This window comes from Accipiter gentilis, chromosome 12 (assembly GCF_929443795.1).
Source record: "Accipiter gentilis chromosome 12, bAccGen1.1, whole genome shotgun sequence".
Lineage (NCBI taxonomy): Eukaryota > Metazoa > Chordata > Aves > Accipitriformes > Accipitridae > Astur > Astur gentilis.
In genome coordinates, this window is record NC_064891.1 from 35590904 (window position 1) to 35617565 (window position 26662).

Here is a 26662-nt window from a genome sequence, read left to right on the forward strand (position 1 = left end):
GTGGCACAGTTTTGCCATTTCCTTGAACTTGCTAGCAATTGAAACAACCTTTGCAGGCAAAGCTGCGAAAATGAACAGGGTGGGATTGTTACCTCTATTTAGTCAGAAACAGGGTCATGCCACTGAAGCAGTGAACGTTACTGTTGTTAGAACAAAAGTCTGCTCTTGAGGGGTGCAGGGGAACAACAATAAAGAGCATTGTGTAATGAAGGCTTCAGCATTTTGTGGGAATTTTTTTGTTTGTTTGTTGGAGGGGGAGGGGTTAAGTCTTAATTTTGGAGTTGCAGGGGTTTTTTTCTTAACTATAGTTGAAGTGATCTGATGGTATAAAATTTCTTTGAATTGAAACCTGTAAGCAGGTCTACAGGTCCAGAAAAAACACAGGAACAGCAGAAAACAAACTGCAAAGCAAAGGCAGAAAGGCTACCCAGTTAAGAGTTATATACATAAAAAGTCAGTGTTTTTCAGTAAACCAGGAACACTAATTAAGAGAGAAGTTTAATATTTTTAAGGGAGCCTGGTCACAACAACTGTTACAGAGAACTCTGAATGCACATAGTCTTATTAAAAGAAATTCCCTGTCACCACTAACAACTACCTTACCCCAAGATACTGCTATACAACGAGGACAATTACATCTTTTCCATTTGTCATTGGAAAGATATCCCTAGGGCATTCTGAAAATAGTTGAGGTAGCTGCCTTTCTAACTTATTTCAGATGGAGTAAACAACAAAGTTAGCTCCTGTGAATGTCATAAGTATTCAATTTCAAGTACCCAGAAGAAATAAAAAGTGAATTTGTACCAGGAAAATGAGTCCTCCAACACAGCAGTGATGTGATTCTCAGCACCTTGTAGCTCCAGAAACACTGGCTGAATATTAGAGAATTCAGTAGAAAACTTGCTGTCAAGCTGTTCCAGAGAAAGTACTCCATAACTACAAGACAGTATCAATAGAATATTAGCTCACCATCTTAGCAAAACTACCTCTGAACTGGATCTAACAAACAGATTTAAAATACTTACACTCTAACAGTTGTTCCTCTAGGCTGCACAGACTAATCAAGACCATACTATCATGTTGTGTGCATTACATTATTACTTTAGAGAATCTGCACCTTAGAGTATTTGTGGAAAGCTAGTTTTGTAATACCAGGGTAAGTCCATGAGACATTTAGTGATACCAGAGCACTCGGGTCAAAGACTTGCAGCTTTTTCCCAGCCTGAAGAACTGATGTCCTAGCCATTACATAGCAGAGTTTTCGGACTCCTTTGTCCTGCAAAGGAGTTGACTGAATGGAGCATGTTTGACACAGTCTCTTTGAAGTTGCTCAGCTAACAGGGGCTTAAAAGAGCTTGCACCTCATTCTTGGTGATCAAGGTACTGTACTGAACCGTACAGTCTTGACAACTGTAAGGACTTCCATGGACAAAAAGTTTCCACCAAATGACTGTACATGCAATGTGTATGTATGTACTCTGCTGGCTGTTACAGAAAAGTTGCTTAAGTGGATAGCAACTTCTGTAACAATAAAATACAATTTCCCAAATCCAGTCAGCACAAGTCTAATATGTCATGTGCAAGCAAAGTTATGGCTAGATAGGTGAAAAAATGGCCTTTCACAGTATTTTTATTAAATAAGTTTTGTTCTCCAGACTGATGTGCTATCTCAGGTTGAAAGAACTGGTGTAGATGCTGACTAAGCTTCCCACTTGTTGAAAAATACTGGTAGTATGAACTCAGTATGAACAGTTTTCATGCTGTGATTTCAACTTATGGGCAGCAATGCATAGCATCATAGATTACCTATATTAAAAATGTGCAGTGTTAAATGTGGTTGTATTGGTGCAAGGACAAAGAGGTATTCAAGTGGCACATGCAGGTTTAAGGGTGATTTTTACATGGTTGTATGCATCTACTAGTAGGGCTAGCGCTAGTGCAAGCAAACCTGGATATAATTGAGAATGCTATGTCTGGGTTTGGATCACAAAAAACCTGTTACTTCTGTTAAAAGCAGCTGCAACTTTTATTTTATAGACCAAAAATGAAGCCCCCACCCCACATCATACACACACATAGAAAAGGCAAGACTGTTGTAACCATTCAAGTGAATGATATGGTGGGCAAACCTCCAGGACAGTCATCTCCTCAATACATTACATCTCATTCAACACAGGTAATTCCACTCAAGTACTACAGTCTGTTCTGTTAAAATCGATACACACACACATACGCACGCACACACGCTCTATATGCATCATTTCAGGTCACTTTACTGCATAATTAAAAATAATAATAAAGGTAATGAAAACATCGCAATGATACTCTTAGAGCAACAGAGGTCTGAGGCACTCAGGGCAGAAAAGACGTTTTCTGGCAAATTTGGTATTTGGTAGTACACAAGTCCAGTTCTATGAAGCACTAACCCCTTTCCCCCACCTAAATTCTGCAGTGCCAAGGGGAGCCAAGGGTCTGCAGTACCTCATGTGCTTGGGTCTAATGTAGCAACAAATTCACCAGACACCTTGTAAAAGGTGTATTTTATGCCCATGATTGTATGATTTAATGTCTGCATTGGTTTAACTCTTACTTGCATTACAGTGGTGTAAGACTAAGTCTGCAATGGGGTGTGAAAAATTTTTCATTACAACTCAGAAGAAAAAATAAATTCCCCTCAGCAGAGACACCAAGGATGACGGAAAGGAAGTGGGCATGGGAAAAAAAAAAGGGTAGAGAGGCTTAATCAATCCACACTCCTTAACATGACAGTTTCCAGATCATCGTGACCCATTAACAGAAAACAAATGGGTATATATACTAACATTGCTGACTCTATACCCAGTCTGAGGAAAAAAGATCAGTTTTCATAGCTGCCCCACTAAGACTTTCCAAAAGCATGAAACTCACATAACTGGGGGGGGGGGGGGGAAATGACCTGTTTAAAAATTACCAGAAGAAAATGAATACAGCATTGAAGGTGTTTCATTTTCTCACACTCAGACTTGTTTTGAGATATATACTCATTCCACTGCAAGTCTTGCAAATCCAATCCCCCCCCAGCTACCGTGGATGTACCTTTAAAAAATGCCCCACAGTTAACACACACAGGGATCCCATGAATCATGGGATCTTTTTTGGTTCTTGTTTCATTCCTTTACCTAGGCAAGTCTGGTACATCAGCTTCACCAAGCTTTTGGAGCAGGAGACTACCTGCAAACACTGCTTCACCGAGAAGCAGCTTATTCCAGGGAGTTGCATATAAGACAGAATTTATTAATTTTCCCTGTAGGAAGCCCATACTATCAAATCTCCGGCAAGAGAAACAAGTCCTGCCATTAACACCGTGTGTCACATACAGTCGCAATCACCACAGAGCCCATCAGCAGAGAGATGGGGACAGAATTAAAGGTAAGGGTAGCCTATTCTTGGCAACATGCATGTCTTTCTCCCTTCTGCCCCCTTCTCAACTGATAAACAAACAAGGCCCAGCCTATTAGAACAGTATCTGCAGAAGCAGGAGCAAGTCTTTGGAACTAGAAATGCTTAAAATCTCAGGTGCCACTCATGTATCAAGAGCGACAGTGCACACTGAAGTGGTGAAAAAAACCTGGATGCCAAAATATCAAGTCCCAGTGGGAAAGGTTACCCACACTTTTCTAGCTAATACCATAGCAGTAACAGAAGCAATTGTGGGTCTAACTGGAAGAAAGGTGCTAAAGAAATAATTGACGAAAAAAGAAAAATATAGCATGAATGTTGTAGGTAGGAGGAAAGCAGGAAATTCTTTAGATTCTTCTCTGCTTTTCCAGACATTGGGTCAGGTTCTTCAAGATACTCCTTGTATCTACAATCACGGAGAACAAAGCAAGTGATGAAATCTCTCTATTCTGTACTCTTTAAAAAAATGCATAGTACAGAGACAAAAAAAATAAAAAATATATGTATCGTTCTGATCCACCTGCTCAGTCTAGACTATCTATCACTGGGACATGAAATGGGGACGAATGCTATCCAGCCGCCGGGTCAAGATCTCACAGCCTGTATCGGTGACCAGAAGCGTGTGTTCAAACTGGGCAGATCGCTTTCCATCTCTTGTTACCGCAGTCCAACCATCAGGCCATGTTTCATCTTGCCAACCACCTAAAAACATAAAAACAGTCAAAAAGTCATCATTTAACTAACAGATATCAGTTCCCCAAAGAGAAATGAAAAAAATCTATCAACTATACAGAATAGAACCAGCATCCTATTCCATCACTACTTAATAGTAAACAAGAGTAACCATTTTACTCTATTGCTAAATTGCTTACCTTCACAGATCATTGGTTCAATTGTAAACACATGACCTGGCTTCATGACTCCAACTGCCTTATTTTCTGCAATAAAATAAACATTCAAGTTAGAAAAAGTGATCCCATCTTAGTAAATGAATGATTCTTTGTCCTAGACAAATACAGCAGGAATACGGTAAAGTTAGAAAAGCCCTTCAGATATGAGCCATTCACTTGTCCATTTTTAATGCTATGTTAAGATTTCCCTTAGTTCTTTCCTTCTTCCCCTCCCCCAACACTGCAATATTTACTCAAGGAGCTTAAAATTAATTGCTGTCTTTCTCTCCAACAACTGGAATTCAACCCCAGTTCTATAAAAACACTGAGTGAATGTAATACAGGAATTTCTGCAGACTTCTATGATGGAATGGAAAACATCATTTAAAAAAATCAATAAAAATAAGAAGCACTTAAGATATTCAGAGAAGGCTTGAAACCATTTAATTTGTTTCCATTGAACCATTAGCTCCAATAAATTGTCAAAATATGATAGCGGTTAAGTAATCCCATGATTCCACTTCTGAAGGACACATTGCCCCCCGTCATTACTCTGGGTAACGGGGTCATAGTAGTGTCAGGGTAATAATGCTGTATTTCTTTAGTTAACATAAAAAGGCAGAGAATTTCAAGGCATCCAGGACAATAATACCAGAACTTTTTGATGTTATATACACCAAAAATGTTTATGTGGCAGCCCGTGAACTGATGCACAGCACGTCTCTAGGAGCATAGTTTGACTGAAGAAAGGCTTCAGCCCTTTTCCTCTGCCGTGTTTCACCTTGAACGGCAGTGCATCTTAGATCTGACCCAGCCTAGCAGGCGAGAGCTGCAACAAGCTCCAGTATTGCACAGGAACCATTAGCTCCAAGCTACTTTGCCGCTGTAGACAATTTGCATCAATTCTTACATACAGATTCCCCATCCCCCACTCTAATTGTGTAGATTTATTGAACTGTCTAAATCATCTAGATGCTTTAAAAATCTGACATCAAGATGACACAACAGCAACCAGAACATTTTTCTTTTACTTAAAGGGTCTTGCCTCTACCTCCATCATCTGCTGGTATTTCTTACTCTCACATTTAAGTTTCTGGTCTTCTGCATCTGAAGAAATTTTGCCCTTTATTCCCTGTAGTTTTTAAGATTTTGCTAAATAATTTAAAGGCTTATAAAATGAGCTTTTTGCTTTTAAAAATCCTTTCATAGTAAGCCAAAAATATGCAGGAGCTTTCAATTTTTTTCCTTCAAGAGGCTTTAAGTCCCTCAGGTCTTTACACTTTGCTTTTGCTGCGAATCTGTATTTTAAAATACCAGAACAAAACCCCAGCATATTTTTTTTTGGGGAACAGACATTTTGGTTCAATTAAAAAAAAATAATAATAATAATAAAAAAAAGTTCAAAGTTCCCCACAGCCAGGAAAGACAGAAATTTTCCTTTTCTTGGCTTGCATTTTAATTGGTATAAAATTCCCTCTATCTCCAAAGAATCCAGATTTTCTTCATTTTACATGACAAAAAGTAAATACCAGGAACTTATACCCTTCTACCCTGTGATTAATATATTTTCTCTGTTCTCTGAAAAAGTAACTTAAGAGAAATGATGACATGAAAAGTCAGGGATTGCTAGATTATAATCTATAACCATAAACTGTGTTAAAGCTTGTTAGGAGATGGGAAGATGGAGGCATCTGTCAGGTCTGAAGAAATAAATGTCCTATCAGGGGAGCTTTGCAAGTGAAGTGGATGTGAACCATTCATCACTGCTTCTTGATACTTGTTCTATCCTTAGTTGTCCACTGGCACTTTGGCTTCTCTCCTTTGCCTCTGTGGATGCTGTTTCTTAGTCCTGCTGGCAAAAATTGGCAAGGGGACATTGCCATTTCCAAAATCTAAAGCTAAGACCCTAATGGGAGAAGGGTCATTCCTCCTCTGCCACACACTACAAAGAAATTTCCAAGAACATCAGATCACAAGACTCAAATGAAGAAAAGTGAAACATAACAGGATCCAGATTCAGGCACAACACTCATAAATAAAAGGCTTTCTGAATAGTATAGACATCTGGAAATGGCAGTAAGTTTTTGCTTAGGCCTTCTAAGGATAAAAACGTTTACCCACTCATGTCAGACAAGTATGTCTAAAAGATTAGTTGGGAATTCAGGCAAAAACATTGAGCACTTACCCAGTACAGATGAGAGCTAACACTAACCATTAGTGTAGGCACAGACTGTCCTAATATATAATATATTCACCTTATTTAGGTTCATAAAGCATGCTATGGTCCAGAGTTTAGAAAATAATTATTTCACAAGTGCAAAAATGCTAACTTGATGGCTGTCAGGCAACATGCTACTTTGTTGGAATATAAGCAAGAAGTAAATTGGGTGCATTCATTGCAAACCACTTCTTGTCTACAGGACAACCCAAAGGGAATGAATACTCACTGGCATAATGTGGCACGTTAGGGGCCGTGTGGAAAAGTTTATGGATTCCATGCCCACAGTAGCTCCGAACCACTGAAAATCCATTTGCTTGAGCGTGTTTCTGAATAATGTTTCCCAGTTCTCTGTACCGAACACCAGGTTTTACTGCAAAATTAAGGAGATACAAATGGAAATTTATAGAGCTTTCTTTCAACATAACTAACCATCAAACATCATTCAGGCTATCTCTGTAGCACTCATGGCCTGTATGGCCATCTGTTCTAGTATACAACTTCTTATGATCACTTAATCCACCAAGTATATAAGTGAGCGCACTAACATGAGAGAGGGAGAAAACAGTCTCATATAAAAAAAGAAAAAGAGAGAAAGAAGAAAACTTCTTCACAAGAACACTACTTCCTTCCTTCCATGGAAGTAAGTGCTCATATATTAAAAGGATGTTGAAGTTTGAAGTTAAAGACAACAAAAGACTTTCCAAGTACTGGGTAACTTCTCATACCTAGAGTTGCAGTGCTTCTTTCAATGAATGTATGAACAGTATTTTAATATACATTTATCTCTACTACAACAGGAAACTGATTATATGTGAAGGACCAAGATGGGGGAGGGGACGGGGGGGGGACGGGACCGGACAAAATGGGTATCTCTACTCTTAGACAAGATTTTTAGTGGCAATGCTACACCAAATAACAATGTTCATATGCAGGACTAACTTTTTTGTTGATCCTTTTAGGAAGCCCTAAAAGACAGAGTTTGAAACAGATGAAAATGGTGTGAAAAATTCACTTTAAGCACTTGGACAAGGGAGCAATAATACCATAAAAGCAACAATGCCTCATCATTCACAACTCCCTGAATACATGCAGTTCCTTCAGGAGTCAGATGTTGTGTGGTTATGTGGAGCCATCTTGAGCAGAGGTCACATACATAGCTAAAACTTTATGTGAAGCCATTTAGTTCAATTCTCTGCTAATATAAACAACTACAACTGAAATCAGTAAGCTGAGTTTACAGAAAATAACAACAAATTTAGATTACTGGAAAGTGCATGCTTTTCCCAAAATACAAAAAACAGACAAGGTGGGGAAGAGAGGAAAAGTTAATCTGTTGGTTTTGTGCTAAGTAGTTGTGAAGTAGTACCACCTCCTTCAGGCCTGACAATACCAAGCAACTCATCTCAATGCATCAAGGAGCCCTCTGCTTCTCTCTCTCATACAGCTCTCCTAGTTAGAGCTCTGCTGGTCCAAATCCAAGAAATTAAGATGATTTAAACAGAGGAGAGGCAACCCTTTTTAACAGCCGAGACACTTGCTGCCAGAATTCCTACTAGCAGGGAATGTCTAAAACCCATTAAAACCTGTTACAGCATCTAAAAAGTTGGTAAAGAAAAGTTACACTAAGAATTTAAATCTCATTATAATGAACACAAAGATGAATTTCTGTCATAGTTTATACATCAAAGCCTGAATATGAAAGATAAGAGACAGCACATATAACATTTGCTACAAAGTACAGGAGCAAAGATAAACATTATTCTGATTCAGCTCTGCAAAACAAAGTGGTCATTTCAGAATAGTAATCCCACATAAATGGGTAATCTATTTTCTTCACAGCTCAACTCTGCAGTATTTTCTTAATCACACAAAGGATACACAAGACATTGTTCATATGGATTTTTGTCTTTTCAGCTTGCTTAGCTGTCTCCAAATTATTAACCAAAGTTCATTATAATTTTTTTCCCCATTTACTTTTGATTCAATGCAAGGTTAAAGCCTTCATGTATAGCACCTTAAACTTCAGTCTTTGGAGGCCACGAAGTAAGTAAATTTTATTTGGGATTTTAAGAAGCTGCAGGGTATAAAAGATACAGACAATACAAATATTTCCAGGGACTTGGGCGATTTTTGTCTTCTCTGTTTGTCTAAGAGAACTAAGTATATTCCTTCGTGAATGAAGTTGAACATGACATTCTCTAGCTACCTTTCTATCTCATTGTATGTCTCAATGAAGCTGTCCTGAATTATATTTAAGCAACATAATTAAAAGTTCTGTGGGTACTGAAGGATATGGATCTGTCTTCTCTGGCACACTCCCACAGTTGAAAAAATCAGGAGCTCATAATTAGATTTATGAAATAACCATCAGGTTTGGCGGGGTAAAGAGATATGTTTAAGTGTTCACACAGTTTTACCTTATCGGTTCATTGTGCAACGCCATACAAATTATAAAAGTAGGAAGCCATGATTTGGTTTTCCAAAACACACTTTGTTCTTCATGTTCTCTAAACTACTCAGATTAAGGATGCCCTATTCATCTAATAGTCCGAAAAGGCTGTTTCCATGTAAATATCATCATATGTGGATCAGCTCATCATCAATTACATTTTCCTTGTCAACCCACATTTCAAATAAAAGTTGCAACCTCCACCCACAGAACTGTGCCATTTGAAGAATCACTGTATTATACAATATACATCATCTGCTGGTGACACACACTAACGCTTCTGTGTTCCACAACAGAAGTCACCCCTGGGTAATAGCAAGTATGAGCACTCACGTTTGAGAACCAAAACCATAATGCTTCAGGTACTAGCCAAAGGGTTTACCTGCATCAATGGCTTGCATTAGGCACTCATAAGTTGTCTGGACAAGCCTCCTTGCACCCTCATCAACTTCTCCAACATAAAATGTCTCGTTCAGATCTCCATGGTAGCCATTACGATAAACAGTAATATCCACTGCAAAGAATTCCAGACATATTGTAGTATTAGCACTGTATTCCTCACTTCTTGTCTCTTGATTCGTGAAAGGACAACAAACACGTGAAAATGTAGTATTGTAATTGTGAAGTTATAAGATTACTTTGGAAGAATTCCAGACGTGAACTCTTCCAGCAGAATCAGTTCTCTCATGCTTATCCTGTAGATTCTATAGAATTAATTAATAAGATATTGTTTCACTGGCCAACACTTTGATTTAATTAAAAAAAAAAAGGAAGAGAAAAAAACCCACACCAAAGCAAGACAGACACAGCAAGCTTATGACTGGTTTTCTAGGTGAATATAAAAACAGGAAAGAGAAGCTCTTTGCTCCATGGTGATTTGCCTGGTTAAAATATTTTCTTAGAATTAATTCCAGCACTAATACGGGGAAATTGAATTTAAAAAGGTATGTAATCATGTTTCAACCCATATTTTAACTTCAGTAATTTCTATGCATGTTTAGAACAGTAAGTCACAACTTTGCAAAAAATGTAATGCCAAAACCCGTCAATTCCAGCCAAAAAGGTAACATCTATTGAACATTAAATATACAGCAACTTTCCAATAGCATTACTGACTAAGAAAAATACACCAAATAACTTAAAACTTTTTCTTTTTTCTTTCAAATTTAAGAATTTAGAAGTTCAGTATCAGGCAAAGAGCAAGAATGAGAAGGGGGTGCTTAAAGAACCAAGGTTATTGGAACATATAATAAGAGTTTAGAATTTTGTTGCAGTAAAACTCATTTGCTTTGTGTTTAAAGTTGGTTGTAAACTAAAAGTGATACAACTCTTTCTTGAAAAATAGCTTAACTCAAAAAAAAAAAAAAAGCTTTTTTGGATTAGGAGCATCCATACAAGATGCTTGTTGAAAACAGTCTTTTTACAAAACATGGGAACAGGCCTACCAGTTTAGACATAGCTGTCATCTATTCTAGTATCCTGTCTCTCATGGCAGATGCGTAAAAAATGAAAACCTGCCATCATATAGTCATTATATATAGTAAATACATGCAAAATGTTCTAGATTTGCATATCAAGTTGACTTCCTGTGGTAGAATCAGTACTTTTGTGTTTAACAGACTTTGTCAGCAGTCTGGTAGGTCTAATAGCTGGAGAGTACCAAAACTGCTAGAATAGTTATTGAACTGATGTTCATGAAGAAATCCACCAACAGACCTCCTCACAGGTAAATAGCCATGAAGGAAATTGTACTAAGCAATAATACTTTAGGAATATGGTATATGAGCCACTTAGAGAGACCAGTACAACGTTGATAGGAAAACATGAGGGAAAAAAAACCTGGTGTCAACAGTAAATCTGTACTGCTGGCAGACATTTAAGAATGAAATTAACAATGCACAAAAACAATACTGCCTGTTGTGGATGCATGCATGTGCAGGGTTATACTATAGTCACTGCATGATTCCATGGGACTACTGGAATTTTGACCAGTGTCCATATCTAGTAACACAACAACAGGACTGTGTAGAAACCAGCACCCTGGTACCTTACCCAGATAAGTTTCTTGTGAACTGTGTACCAGAGCTCCTTAGCACAGTGTCCAGACTACTTGCTACAAAGAGGCTATCTCTGCAGGCCATGTGATTACAAGACTTTCTCTTGATGCTGCCAGATTTGGCCAGAACATCTCACTTCGCAAAGTGATCAGCTTTGTTTAAGAATCTGCTCCCAGGGAACACTATGGTAACAAAACGTTATGATGACCTGCTCGGAGCAGGGGGTTGGACTAGACATCACCTGCCAGTACCTTCTGGATGATGTTTTCCTGTCATTCTAAAACCCTGTTTTGGACTCCGACATGGCTACCTTTTGCTTCCAGCAGGCTAAAAAGTTTAAGTAAAGAGAAAGATGGGCACTTTCCTCTATTGTTCGCTGGGCACATTCCCTCCAAAGTACTTTTTCTATCTCCTCCTTTGTACCCTGTTTTGTTCATTCTTTTAAAGAGGCTTTTGAGCCACTACCTTACCAAAAGGAAGCCTACAAGACTTGGAAGCCTTTTGAGCCCATGGGGAATGCATGTTCAATCCACAAAATGTGGACCATTTTGTAACAAGACCTACTCAGCCTCAAAAGAGTAAACTAGTTCTTCCTCATCAAATCAAAGCAGAAGGCTCAAACCTTGGGCAGGTGCAGTCAGGGCAGGGATGTGAACAAAGGTATGACTAAACCCTCTTATAAAAGGCGTTTTCTAGTGCTGAGGTACTTGGCATGCAAATAGTGAAGAGGTAAGGCACCATGTAGATGAAGCCAACCTAGTAATCTCAAGTGGGCTTCTTAGTTTGGATTCCAGCAATGCCAGAAAGCTGGAAACGGTAGAGTTGTGCAAAGGCATCATCTTTGAAATTAAGATAAAGGAGCTTTGGCCAAATGGTTACATGTACGCTACAGCTCAGAGCTATCGGCCAGACCAAACCTGACCTAGAACGGGGCAGCAATTGTGAGGCTTGTTCTCAAAAGGCTGGTACCCACAGCACTGAGCTGTAGACTTAGTAGCTGTTACTGCACGTTAATGTATATCAAATACCTGACAATCTAAAGGGATTCCAACCTGCTTCTAGAGGTAGGCCAAACCTTAGGATAGGCTGGGAATTTATTTACAGATAAGAGAAAAGGAAACCAATGCAATAAACAAAGGTGCAAATGTTTGTACAAAACGCATGTCATTAATTTTTACTGCCAAACTAAGAAGAAATGAATGAGCAAACAAAAAATGGTCAAGTAATTTATAAAAGTATCCTCACCACCCAAGAAGGCATAAGCACCTCAAGTACCATGAACAAGAAGCAGCTGGTACTGTTAGGCTGCAAGATGCTCAAAAAAAGGGTATGTTTTCTAATATGTACCTATACAATGCCTCACCATTAGGATCCTTTATAGTCATCATAATTATCATGCCCATAGCAAAATCTTAAGGATCTAGAGCCATCTAATTAAGAATTCACACAGAAGTAATCCAGTTGAATAATTCAATATACATTTTATTCACTGTTTACATAGTCTGCAACAACTGGAAACTAGCCCACAAGTGGAATACTCAGGCACTATACTAATGCATAGACCAAGGTAGAAGAATTATAAAGCTCTTAAAGTGGACCAAACTTTAAAATTATTTTATTAAATAAACTCATTACTTCAAGCATGTAAATAGCACAGGTTAATTGGTAAACGAGAACAAAAGCCTCTCTTAAGAAGCTATTCCAATCATGTTGCCTGCTAGTGAAACCTCACATTACTGCAAGGTTTAACTGGATAGAAGGTAGAAATATTGAGGGCTAATTTTCATAGCACTTACCATTAACAATATCTCCCTCCTGCAATGGCCTCCTGTCAGGAATTCCATGACAGATCACTTCATTCACTGATGTACAACATGACTTAGGGAAATTATAATAATTCAGAGGGGAAGGATAGCAATTCCTCGCAATACAAGCCTATTTCAGAAAATACAATTTACACTTTACATTAGTAAGTTTTGTACAAAGAAAAAACGTATGTGCAACAGCTTTACAGTAAGAATGATAGGTTGAAAAGCAGTGGCTCTTGAAAATAAGATTCTTCAAGCATTTTTTGGCATTACGGTATTTTGTTATGCTTTGGGTTTCTTACCAGGAAGAAAGTAAAGCTACTTTAATTTCGTTTCTACTCATTTTTATGTTCAACTACCAATGCTGAAATATTCAGGTTTAAAACAATGCATGACAATATTTATTTAGTTAAAAACCCAGCCATTTTCAATGACTTTTTTTAAGCACCTGGTCTAAGGCTTTAAGTATTTTTGCAAAACACACAAGCTAGACAAAATAACATTTAGCACCACTCTTTCACCCCTAGCTTTAAAATCTTAAGCTGCTTCCTTTGCACCCTAATAACCTTTTGGGGATTTTTGCAAAACTGACACATACATTTTATGTATACTTACATATACATACATATACACACTATGTGACATACTGGGCAATTGTGGAAAAATAATACTGTGTTAACCTTTTTTATTTTAAGAAATAATGCTGTTTTAAATCTGCAAAGTACCAATTAGGGATATCGGTTGCCATCAACAACCTGCCGTGAAAAAGTTTCCAAAAACTGCTGGAGGGATAACACCATTTTAACTACTAGCTGTTCATATTAGACATTATACATAAGGAAATAATTTAGTGTTTAATGCAGTTCAACAGAAACCTCCGGCCTAATCAAACCAGAGTAAGTTCCTTACAATCTTCGTTCTTTAGCTGCAAATGCAGATTAAAAAAACAGCAACCAGAAAGCTTTCTAATGAACTTAACTATACCAAAACCATTGCCTTCCCCACAGTGCACACAAGTATCCTCAATTATTAGTTTACTTGTCTTATACAGAAGGCAGCAAAGAAAAATAAAAATTACACAATTCAAGTATCTAGGAACAGTTAAGCCAGGAAAATACTTGAACATGTACTTCAAATACTTCACTGGATTGTGGCTTTAGTTTGCCTGACTGCATCAAACATCTTGTTTCAATTCTCTCTCAGGCTCCTCAGTTCCGATTCCCAATCTTAAATAATTAAACTTTCTCCTCTGTACGTCTTAACCAACAACACAGAGCACAAAAAGTCCATGGCCTATATATGATGTTCTTTATGTAATGGTATCTGTGGAGCAAAAAGGGTTTAGAAAAAAGAAAATTCTATGATGTTAACTGAGAAAACAGGTGAAGAAACTTGGAAAGGCCCAGGAGTTCCTAACTCATTTTGAATCTACCATTGCGCTGTAACATATTTCTAACATCTGCACTACCCACTAGCTTCAAACTGGGAAACAGTTCAAAATAAAGAAAAGGAATTCATGCAACAACAAAGAAAACCACACAACAATCATTAAAAAATAAAGAGATAGAAGAAAGCACTTATGAAAACCAGAAGAACAATAAAATAACCTTACTAAATGGACAGCATGATCAATTTCTTCAGTAGTTACACCTGCCTTCACCATCATGGCAGCAACATCCAATACTTCTCTAGCAAGCTGCAAATGAAACAAAAGTACTGATTTAAAATAAGATCAGGACTACTCCCTAGAAGACTAGCAACCTATTTTCTATAGCAACACCGAGATTGCTAGGAAAGCTGGGTGTACTTGGGCTCTAGAAAGACTTCGATATGTCCACCGGTTATATTACTAAGCCAACTCTGTGACATTTGAAAATAACCCAATTAAGATTTGGACCACAATTTCCTTGAATATTATAAACTTAAATCAGACTACTTAAATACATTTCAAAGTTTGACTTTATGCACAAGGAAGTGATTACAGTTGAACAGCTCTTTTCCAAAAATTGTTAGGGATGAGGCTCTGTTTTGCTTTTGCTTTTTAGTTTTTATTTAGTACTAACTCTAGGAGAGGAAAACGTTCTGTTCTCATTTATGCAGTATAAAATACATTCTTAAGAGTAAAAATGTTTCAGCTACAGGTCATCTTGCTAGTAACAACAAAGCCAGAAAACAGATAAAAGTCCTCTTTCTGCTTGCAAAATACTGTGAATTGGGAGTCACAAGAAGAGAAAAAGCAAGAAAATATCAAATTTCCTAAACTATTTTTCAGTGCTCAAAAGTGGTTTGAAAGTTTGTACTCTCAAATGTGCTGTCACAAACTGGTAAATCACTATAGATTTTTCAAGAATCAAGGCACTTTGTAACAAAAACCAAAATGCCCTTACCCTACACACTACTCGCATCCCGTCTATATCCTCAGATGAGAGTATTTTTATTTGAGAGGTTCCTTTTAAAGCCTGTTCTGATTCAGACATTCCTGAAAAGAAAAAAGGGGGAGGAGAAAAAAAAGAAAGAAAAAAACCGTTATACAGAGGAGTGATTGCTACACATGTTCAATCAAGTAACTTACTTAGCTTACCAATGGCAATAAAAGTATGTACTTTCTCACCAGAGACGAAAGTAACCAACCACCAAGTCATAGAATTATCGTCATTATCCAGATTAATTTGAATTCATAAGCCTTCCACAAAATCATAATGCCCACATGTGCTCAGGATGGCCGTTCACTTACTGCATAAAATCATCATGTCCAGTTAGTCAAAACACAGCCTTAAAAAATCAGGTTTACAGGGAAATTATTTTATTCATAGAAAAGTCTTTTTTTTGTTCTTTTTTTTTAGCTGCTTTTGAGGTAATAAATAATATTCTAAAAGAGCCATAAAGGATTATATAAGTTTGTGAATATCTCTAGTTATACTACTGCAATAATTAGCTGATGAAAACATCCTATCAAATTCTGTGGAAGCTCAGTTTTATAGTTGAATGACCCCCTAGAAGACAGTATTTGTGTTGTTTAAATATTTACATTCTGTAAAGAATAACTAAGGAATGACTGAAGATTTAAAAAATCTTTTCTTCCCTGAGCACCTTTGAAAGCTATCGTATTACAAACTTTGGACTTCCAAAAAATACTTGCAACCATTATTTCTGAAAAATCAGTATGATAATGTGGGGGTGAGTGAGAAGAACAGATAAAAGAAGAGGTTCCCTTCCCCAGTATCTCTTTCATGCTTTAAAGGCTTTTTCAATTAAAAGAAAAATAGAAAGCAAACCTAACACTCCATAATTGTGATTTGTTTCAAATTACCTAGTGGGTGATCAGCATAATCCGGTCTCTGAATATAACTTGGCACGGGTCTTGTTGGCGTCTAAATAAATCATAGTCAAAGCTGGTTAGGTTACAAGAGTACTTACTATAGTCACAAAAACAGACACTCATGCAGCAAAATTAAATACAGTGAAATACAGCTAATTCCACTTCAAAAAAGTTGTGAAGTATGCAAACACTCCAGAACAGTTCCAGTTTTCCTTTCTCAAAGATTCTCCTGTTACTCTTTATTGTTTTCATATTATACAACATCTAATAGCCAACTTCACAGCTTTGTAAAAATGAAACTTTTATGTGTCAAGTAAACGAAATTGGTTTTATAATGTATTATCCCTGTTACATTGTAGTGTTCATTCTGCTACGTTCCAGACTGCAAATGCACTGGTTCCAAATACAACCTTCCTCTCTCTGGTTATTAGCGATTATTAGCAAGATTGTTATTTCTAATCATCACCCTAGTCATTAGCACTTTTTATTATAGTTTCATTTGCATCAATCCTACAGCAGTCAGAAGACAAAAAAGCAAATGTTCAGCAATAACACTACCAAATTACTTGGCCAGTGACATATCCAAAACACCCTTTCTCCAATGACACTAACAAACACACATGGGCTCAGGCTCTGCTAATCTGTTCTCCGATGAGCCTGTAACAGATGGAGAAGACTATAGAGAGGATGCCACAGGGGCAGCATTTCTAGCAGAGGCCAATTAGAAAAGACACATGTAAATAAAGTGCCATTATTCCTGTAAAAACTTTGGCTTATTACATGTACAAACTTGTACCAATTTCAAAATACAGCTATACTGAGGTCGTCTTCTAAACCCACCTTTCACAGCTGAATATGTTATTGACCTCAGTTACTCTTCACCATTCCAATACTGGAGATTACTATAACCACTGTTCCTTCAGCAGAGCTGTTCACCAGCTTACTCACCAGGTTATTTCAAACCATTTACATAAAATAATATAAACCCATTTATTTAAATTCTAAATTAATTTACCTGAATTTTCCTGAAACAGACTGCTCCATTGTTGATGAGAACAGTAAACAGCTAGGAGAAGACATCATCTGAACTAGCAGCAGCTTTTTGCAGAATAAATGTCAAAATGTACAGCCAAAAAGGTACGAGCTTAAGCCTGTTACTGATGCGTGTTACCTCACAGGCACTTCCTTAATTTTAAATAGATCAAGTTAAATCAAAATGAACCACAATAAGGACACAGTCATACATGTCCTTGCCATCAGGTTCCGATTGTTGAAGAAGCTTTCCTCTCTCAGCTAAAACGTGGGAGGTAATCAGGTCAGGACTGGGCCATTAGTTGCTACAGAATGTAGCAGCGCTGGAGTACAGAGTGGCACCTATTGCTTACCAGTGGATAGTGTGGCCTGAGTTTACCAGTGTATCGATAACCAGACCAGGGATTTGTGTTAATGTCACCCTCCAGGTTCCAAGAGGAAACTTCACGCTTAGCTTTTTCATCTTCTGAAAAAGACCAAAAAAAAAAAGAAAAAGAAAAAGAAATTGCAGCAGCAAAATCAGTCCTACTAAGAATAAGAACTGTGGGGTCCAGAAAGTGACTTAGAGGTACATAAGTCTAGATTTGACTCTTTCTGGCATTTTAGATACTGGTATATGAAAGTGTAAGTAGCGGTTATCATCTTGTATTGCCCTTAGCAGTTATCATCTTGTATTGCCCTTAGCAGTTATCATCTTGTATTGCCCTTAAGTTTTCCACATTCAAAATTCACATCCTGCCAACTCTGTCTTTATTCTACATTAAACTGGGGAATGTCAGGACAGAAGTACTGAATGCACAAATGAAGTGTAGTAATCATTTAAGTTGCTCTTCATTTGTAGTTCTGAAACATAGTTCTGTGCTTGTTTTAATTCTTGTGAAAAAGCATATTTCTACAGAAACACTCATTATCCCTTCAATTAACAGTCTTGCACTGTAGATGAATATTCCTTTTCTGTGATTTCTCTTAGCATTCAGTGACAGAAATGACCTGGGGTGGGAAGGAGGGTATCCAACTTTTAGTTTCAATATATGGAGCCTGCTACCCCTCCAGATGTGATGGAGAGTGTGCAGGTGCTGCCGCTTCTGCATTTCAGGACGGGCAGTGCATGCACCTTACAAGATGGTCCCAATCTGCTGGAAGTTCCCAGCTCTCTCAACCTTGTGAAATACATGTCTGATGAGGTCCAGTGACTGACTCCATTCACAAATAACACAGTCCTAACAGGGCAGATTGAAGGCATTTACATAAAGGAATGAAGCAAGTAGATTGTGAGCACTATCAAAAGGAAAAATATTTACTCAGAAAGAAGAGGTAAGGGTTAAGAAAGAGCACAGTAGCATTAATCTTTAACTCGCAGCCTGATAAGTTTGTTTTCTCTTTTTATATCTCACAAGAATGAAGCGATGGCAAAAGATCTGCCATAGGAAGCCCCAATGTGAGCTCCTCAGAACCTCTGTGGCTGACATCTAAGCCATCTGCTCACATGACATTCAGTTTAGGTGAACCACTGAGAAATAATACTTTAAAAATCCAAAGTTTTAACAAAGCGATATTTTGGATTCCCTTGACATGCTTCAGCAGTTTGTTGCATTGAGTTCTTGAGGGCTATCAGATCCAAGCCAGCTCAGCTTGGGCTCAGCAGTTATCCAGGAAGCCAACAAGATCACGGATTTAGTGGAATCATAAAAAAAATTTGCTGTCAAATAAACAAGAGCATTAGAAGACTGCACCAGAGGATTACTAGAACTACTAACAAAGACAGTTGTGTATCTGCGCAGGTACAAAGTAATAGGATACAGAATGTTAAGTGTGAACTATGAGACCCCTACACTGGGAAGGCAGAAAGAAGGAAAACATTTGTAATTGCCTGTGCTACCCCAAACTATTAACCATGCAATGTTTATCATGGAAAAAGGAATTTTACTGGGTCTTAGAAAAGGAGGAGGTAAATTACTTGACGTTTTGGATCTCTGCCATGCCACTTACTTTTTAATCCCACCTCCCTTTCAAGCAGGACTTGATGAAGATAGGCAGGGGGATAGAGAGGAGGAGGCAAGGGAGGGCAGAACTGGGTCCTGCTCTCTCTTTTCATTTGGTTTTAAACTCATGGATTATTTTTACTACTCAGGTAAGGGAGAATCTACCAGTCTACTGGTATTTCTGCACCAGAGCTACCAGCTGTAACTAAGACATACAGATACTCTTACTACCTTTGACTAAACTCAGCAAAATCCTCCTATCAGTGGCTGCATCAGGGCACAAAAGTATTCCTTTTTTTTTCCCAAAGGGGTACACCCCAAACGTACAGAACAGCTGCACTCTGACTGGCTCCCTTGCATTCCAGCAAGTGCCTAATCACAAAGACTTCACAAGAACCTTTCCCAATTTACTGCCTTTTACTACATTAGACATCAAAATCCTAGGATGGAACAAGCCTGGCAATGCCTTTTAATAATGGTTTATTATTCTCCTTGCCCTTTACTTCAGCATCCCCCTTTCTCTGTTCATATACCTGGCAATGTAGCTCAAGAAATACTTCATACAAACAGAAAAGGGAACAGAAACAGAGATTTCCGCACCACTGTCTCTGAAATTTTACATAGATCTTTAGATTACCAGGAACTGGACAAAATTTCAGATATGCAGAAACCAGTGCCAGATATCTTGGAAAAATCCATACCATTCTTAAACACAGAATCACAGAATAGCTAAGGTTGGAAGGGACCTCTGGAGGTCATCTGGTCCAACCCCCTGCTGAAGCAGGGCCATGTAGAGCTGGCTGCACAGGACAAAACAAATTCAAAACAATGTTAAAATGGATATAAAAAAAATGTACTTACTTGCTTTCTTGTGTAGTAACTTGTGAGTGGCCCAGCTTCCCTTAAAGCATTCCTAGAATTGCAAACAATATATATATATGTATGTTTTAAGTAGCATTATCCTGGACAAACATGCCGTCCCCACAAAACAGAGAAGCAACTGTATTTTAAAAGAAAACTTGAAGACTGATTTTATTAACCCTTGTAGCAACATGCAGTAAATGCTACTGTAACTGCTAGTCTTAACAATAGAAAATACTACATTCAACAGCTTATGAGCCAGAATAGACAGAAAGCATAGCTGAACAGACGCACCCATCACAGTGAAATACACTGATCTAATCCTATATACTAAGTATTGTCCCCTTATCATTTTAATGAGTAACTAAACACCATGGTTGCTCCAGGTTGGCCGAAACACAGAGCCTATCTCCACACCAGATCTTACAGCACTGCAGCAGGCAGGATGTCCTCCCTTGGCTCCTACAAGAAGCCATCTCCTCCTACTAACTGCGTCCTTCGCCTCCTTCCCCGGCATTGGAAAGCAACAGAGGCCAATCAGCACGATCACAGGGGAACAAATTAAATAGACTAAAGGGGGGGGGAGGGGAGGAAGTGAGGGCTACTGAATGGAAATAGGAAATTAAAAAAGTGAAATGAAAAGTTGAAATGGAAGTCAAGAAAAGCGTGACTGTGAAGGAGTTTGTCTTTTTCTCCTCTCCCCAAGCACAAATAGAGCAGTTCATGCGACGAACAATGAATCAGCAAAGGGGCAGATGGAAATGGCTGGCAGCTGGAGAAGAATAAAGAAAGACTAAAATGAAGGAGAGACATGAAAAATTGAGAGATTGAAGTAGAAAAGCTGCAGAAGGCAGCATTAAAGGTGATCCTTTAAGGTGCTAATTAGGAAATTACTTGGTTTTGTAGCAGAAAGTCTAACTCAATGTCTATGTGCACTCAAAACAACCATTAGGAAACAGCTAATTCCAATCATTTACAATAACAGCTGAATTTCTGAAGAAAGAGGCAGGAAGCAAACTGTTTTCCTTTATAAGGAAAGACAATGCTAATGCTGAATCATCATTGTTAAACTACCATCCAGAGCCAATAACTGATTCAACCTAATGTATACAACACTCAACCAGTCCAAGACAACAGATCTGTAAACTAAGCCCGGTGTATAACATTCTAGCCCTGCTTCATGGTTGCAATTGAACAGTCCTAACTGTCTGCTCCTGTAGAGCCACCTTCTCCCCATTTTCTCGTTAGTCTTACAACCAGTAGTTATCAAATTGTATCCACAAAAACCACACTAAAGTAGTGCACAAGTATGCCTACGTTCAAAGAGAGCCTGGTGTGTGCCATTTCCCTCACTACCAAAACCAGTTGTTTGTTGTCTTCTCCTACACCATATCCTTGAAGTGGCCATATTCTCCGGACTGGCACTTGCCATGCCGTGGTGCTACATAATGGTCTGGACAACAAGAAGCTTTGAAACCAACACTTTAGATTACCAGAGAGAACATCTTTTTGAACAAACAGCAGAAGGTTTTACTGTCACACTTGTATAACCCGCTGCACCATTATCTGTTTTCTGTCGGAGAGCTGGGAGAAAAGGAGCAGGTTTTAACTGAGGCCTATTTTAAGAAAAAATAAAAAAGCTAAAACCCTTATTTCAAGGACACTAGAAGCACCAGTGTGGTTTTAATCCCCTTTTAAACACCAGACCTCTGTTCTGAAGCAGAAGAAGGAGGATTACACAACTAAGGACTTAGAGCAGCTACCCAGTCTGCAAATCTAGAATCCCCTTCTTGGGATATAAAGGAGCATTCGAGGAATGAAGACATACATCAGCTGTGGTAATTACTGCTGTAGTTGATTGTCTCCTTCCCCGTGAAATTTTGGGGTGTATTCTCCAATGCCATTCCTTTCCACAACACTAACAGTCTTTCCTCTTTGCCAGCCCACAGCCAGAAAACACCAGGCAAACACCTCACTGCTGGCGGTATCATAACCTGACAGGCTCCATTTTGGCTTTTTATTTCCTGCAGCTGTAAACAACCTAAGAGGATCCTGCATAAGGCTGCCATATGTCTGAGTTTTCCCAATTATGTTTCCCAGATTTTACTTGCCCTCTGTCTCCAGAGGAACAGCAGCTCCATCAGAACTACTACAGCATAGCTCCAAACAAGCCACTGCACACCAGGACATCCCACACACCTGCACTATAAGCACATCAATCAACCGCAACAAGTACACACAGCAAATCCAAAGCATTTTGTAAGCACAGATTATTACACATGCAGCATACAATCAATGAATATCTCTGTCTTGGTCTGACACTTTTGGAAGGCACTCAAAGGATATGCTGCACATCCACCTACAATCCATGTATTTTGTGTAGGATCAGTCATATGCTTCCTGTAAGCACCGGACTTACCGGGTACACACAAACTATTTATATTCAACAACTTACTGCACAAGCACTACATTGCACATGCCTGCAGAGCTCTGCCTTGGCAATTCCAGATAAAAATATGGCAGCTGTCATCTCACAGGTTGGAGAATCATAGCTCTGGTGACAAAGCACTTCCAATGTACCACTGCATATTGCAAACACCCTCACCTTCTATACAGCAGACTTCCTGACAAGCCATGGAAGAAAGCCACTCTTTCTCTCCATCTGGGCCACTTTCTGGAGAATTTTCTGGAGAAAATTCTGCTTTTCGCTGAGCCTTCTCTGCTGAGCCATTTACTTCAATCTTCCTATTATCATTCCTGCCTCTACTGATTCTTCCATGTTCCTATGCCATATACAGATCAGGATAGAAAATTTTCAATTATTAAATTAACAAAATCCAGAAAAAAAAAGGTATCCAGGGTGATTTTTAATATTAAAATTAAGAAATTAAAGAATTTTTTTTCTGATACAGTTAAAAAAGGAACACATGAATTTGCATGGCTATACTTGAAAACATTAATTAGCTTCAGGGGGAAAGTACACAGGAATAATATGAATTTGGCTTCAAGTTTCTTGGAAGATTTCCTGGATTTCGTTTCAAACACTACATTATCCATTACTATGTCTGATATTAATATCCCCACCCTTCTCACCCAAAGCATTTTTCTTTTTATTGCATGCGGTTTTTTATATAGCAATCAAGACAGACTTGGAAACGCTGAAGAGGACTGTATGAGAAGAGAGGTCAAATGTATGACAAAAAAAAGGCAGGGAGTGGAGGGGTAATCCTCAATTTGTTTAGAGCAATCTTAGGTACAACTGTTCTATCAGCAAGAAAAATACAATTGTGATTTTTAAACAGAGCCTGTCAACATTTAAACCTTTAACAACATTTCTGGCTTCAAGCCATTCTTAAGCCAATCGCACTGATTCTGTGTTTAGAGACAAGTTCAACCCAGTGTTCACCAGAACCTGTGCATTTACCAAAAGGTAACCAAATGCACAATCAGCATTACAATCTAGAAAGATCCCTCTTGGATCACCTTGTGGAAGCCATGTTATTTCTGTAAATTATATTTACCTTAAGGACTTGGTCCAACATCTATTTACGGGTTGAAATATTGACAGAATCATGCAGCATAGCAGAATTTGGTTTACAGTAGAGTGCATTTTCACTATGAATGCAATGGTCACTACCAAATACCTTAGGCTTTTTTTTAAAATCAGCCATCGAAAGAACAAAACCAAACCAAACCCTTTAGAACAGTTAGTGAGCTACTTAGCAAGGATTCCGCTCCCCCCCTCCTCCCCCCATGTTTATTGTCATCTTTACAGTAATAACAGGGAGCTTCTTATTCTTTCGGTTCATGTATCCATGCAACCTGATTAAGAGGTAGAAAAGCACAGCCAACTACAAATTCCAGAGGAGAAAAGGGTGCTAAGCCAACCAAGATTAGGATATAACTACACTGCCAACCTTTGTATAGCACAGACATAACCAAACTAGATTTAAATGAGCTACCCAAGTACAGGAAGCTATGCAGGCACCACAACACCAAATTCAAAGCATACTCATTGACTGTGTTTCTGAACTGCCTTTGCTGGGTAGCAGCTCATTTAAAGTTAGCCCTGCCAACTCTCCACCAGTGAGTTCCAGCCTTAAGGCTGACACTCTTCTTCAGGCTCCCCTTCACCTTCAGGTGTTGCTGCTTTATACAACCTGGCATGTGACACTGTAAATACACCTATCAGCAGGTATGCAAAAACTGCTCCACTGTACAGTTACTGAAAACTCCAATTCATGTCCAACTTCCACAAAACTACGCCTCTCTATCCACTCTGCTCATTATTTAGAGCTACTATGATGAATTTCCAAAAATACCTATTCTACAGCATTAAAAAAAAAAAGACAGCTGGAATCGAGACTGTGGGGACAGACTGGCTGTCTCTTTGCATGTCATTATACCCTCAATTGTAATAGGCAAGCATCTAGGAAACAGCGCCAAGCAGTACACTGTATTTAAAAACACTCTGAGCAAATTTTTTTAATAGAATTTAAACATGTCCTTTGGAATGTAAAATTGTCTTAATCTGAGATCATGTAGTTTGGTTAAAAATGAGTTCTTATTTTTAAGCAAAACTACCTTGAAGGTATGCAAAACAGGAGACAAAAAAAGCCTGAGTACAGCATTTAGCTTAAGAAAAATATCAGATTAACCGTAAGTACAAGTATGTTGAGGAATACAGTTATTAATGCATTTGATGTTACAATAAAACAGTTGCCTCTTTTTAGCATGCTGAACCCTATTCTTCTAGCCATGGTACAAGCACACAGAGACAGCCTCTGGCTTGAAAAACTGAGTACAAAATTCCCAAACTAGCCTAAGCAGCATACATGACTAGTCAGTTTTTCAGAAGAGCTGAATATGCATTTTCAGATTCAAATCAAGGTGCTGCTTGTAGGTGCTGCCTTTGGATATCAGCAATGTTAGCTTTCTCCTTCCTCTAAAGCCTGATTTTTGCCCAGACTCCCGAGTCCCCCACATGACAGAGCCCTTCCTTTGAGGAAGGGACTGCATTTTGCAACTTTTCAGGTTTACAGACATATACAAGTGATTTTTGAGTGTAGCAAAGGAACAACAGACCAGAGAAATTCAAACTGGACCATCCTCAGACCAGGCTCGGAAAGCCTGCCTATAGGAGCCTGAAGTTTTACTTTCAGAAAGTTATGAGGGCTCAGCATTTGTGCCTCAACAATAACCAGGCATTTACCACAGACACGGGTATTTATGGTGATTTACAGGCAATTAAAAATGCCAGCTTCCTGGTGAAGGGAATCTGTCGAAAGATCTTCTAGAAGGCAGTATGTGCAGAGTGCCATTTATACCAAAAGAAACCTGTACGTATTGCAGTTGGATCCAAGCAGCAGGTTCTAGCCTATTTTAGGCACAGCAAAGAACAGTGAACCAAGAATGAAATATGGCACTTGCGTCCTATGGTCTGAAACGAGAGAGGACAAAAAATAGTTTCATCCAGGTCCACTGCTCCCTGCTCCCCGCCCCCAATGCACTGAAGGTGAAACGAAACAGCAAAGTGGAGGATGGGACAACATTGTCCTCTTCTTTTTCACAAATTTCTGTGACCTTCCGTATCCAAAGCTGTCAAGGGCCCAGGTCTGAGTATCAGTGAAAATCTGCCCCCCAGAAAGCAGTAAATCAGTATACAAACCCACCGAGAAAAGAGAGCAGCATTTCTTTCCCATCACTGGAATTCAACAAGTCATACCCCACCTCAAATGGAAAGAGCCCTGTTGGTGGGTATCCACCATTGTGAGAGAGATGCTGCTGCCTCTGTACAATTCAGAGAAATAGTTTCCCTTCAAACACCTAAAACACATGTCCAACCATTGCTCACGTGCGGCAGCTTCAGCATGCCACAGTCCTCATTTTTGACTCTATAACCAGATCTCTTGATATACCTGGGCCTCTTCGGGACTGACAACACATGGGCACACAAAGCAGGAAGGGACAACCATTCTCCTTTAATAAGTTAGGACTACTATTCTGATAGCAATCTGTGGCCTCCACCTTTTGGAGAAAAAAGATGCAGCACAGGCCACTGACTTTATAATAAGAGAATGTTTCCAGTATATGGCTATAAATAAATATTTCTGAATTTGGCTGAAGAAATGCCCCCACACCAGCATCCAGTCCACATCACAGAAAACCTCAGACTACTCTGTTTCGTCTGAGACACTTACACAGATATAAATAGTATGAGAGGAAGTTTTCATGAAAGCAACAGAAAATTATTAATAAGAGATCAATTTACAATTAGAAGGCTCATATAAAAGAGAGAGATCTCAAAAACAGTTACTACTTTCTGTTTATCATTCAGCAGCTTGTAGAAGGCATAGAAAAAATGTAAATTGTTTGCGTATTTAAACACAAACTGTTTATGTATACTACATATCATTTACACACAAGTGATGTGTGTATCTATAAAGGCAGGTTTCACAATAGCAAATTCATCTTAGTAAGAGGAACAACATGCTTGAGTTGCAATGCTGGGCATCTGTGTTATTTCCACATTCAGAAGATCAACTGAATTACTGTATCGCACTGTAAGATGATAAAACATGCATAGTAAATCTCTACAAAAGAGA

The 26662-nt window shown here is 38.5% G+C and overlaps 1 protein-coding gene across 2 annotated transcripts in view; it reads right to left on the reverse strand.

Moving 5' to 3' along the window:
- Window positions 1–1483: 1483 nt before the first annotated feature.
- Window positions 1484–26662, reverse strand: part of METAP1 (methionyl aminopeptidase 1) — a 29184-nt gene continuing 4005 nt past the window's right edge. The window contains exons 2-11 of one of the 2 annotated variants that reach the window (XM_049814909.1): window positions 20058–20109; window positions 17568–17680; window positions 16174–16234; window positions 15251–15342; window positions 14476–14559; window positions 12852–12990; window positions 9381–9512; window positions 6776–6919; window positions 4311–4376; window positions 1484–4140 (exon numbers count right to left, since the gene is read on the reverse strand). In XM_049814909.1, coding sequence (XP_049670866.1) covers window positions 3980–4140; window positions 4311–4376; window positions 6776–6919; window positions 9381–9512; window positions 12852–12990; window positions 14476–14559; window positions 15251–15342; window positions 16174–16234; window positions 17568–17680; window positions 20058–20109 — 1044 coding nt within the window. In that variant the 3' untranslated portion in view covers window positions 1484–3979. The remainder of the gene's footprint in view (window positions 4141–4310; window positions 4377–6775; window positions 6920–9380; window positions 9513–12851; window positions 12991–14475; window positions 14560–15250; window positions 15343–16173; window positions 16235–17567; window positions 17681–20057; window positions 20110–26662) is intronic. The other variant, XM_049814910.1, reaches the window with a different exon arrangement.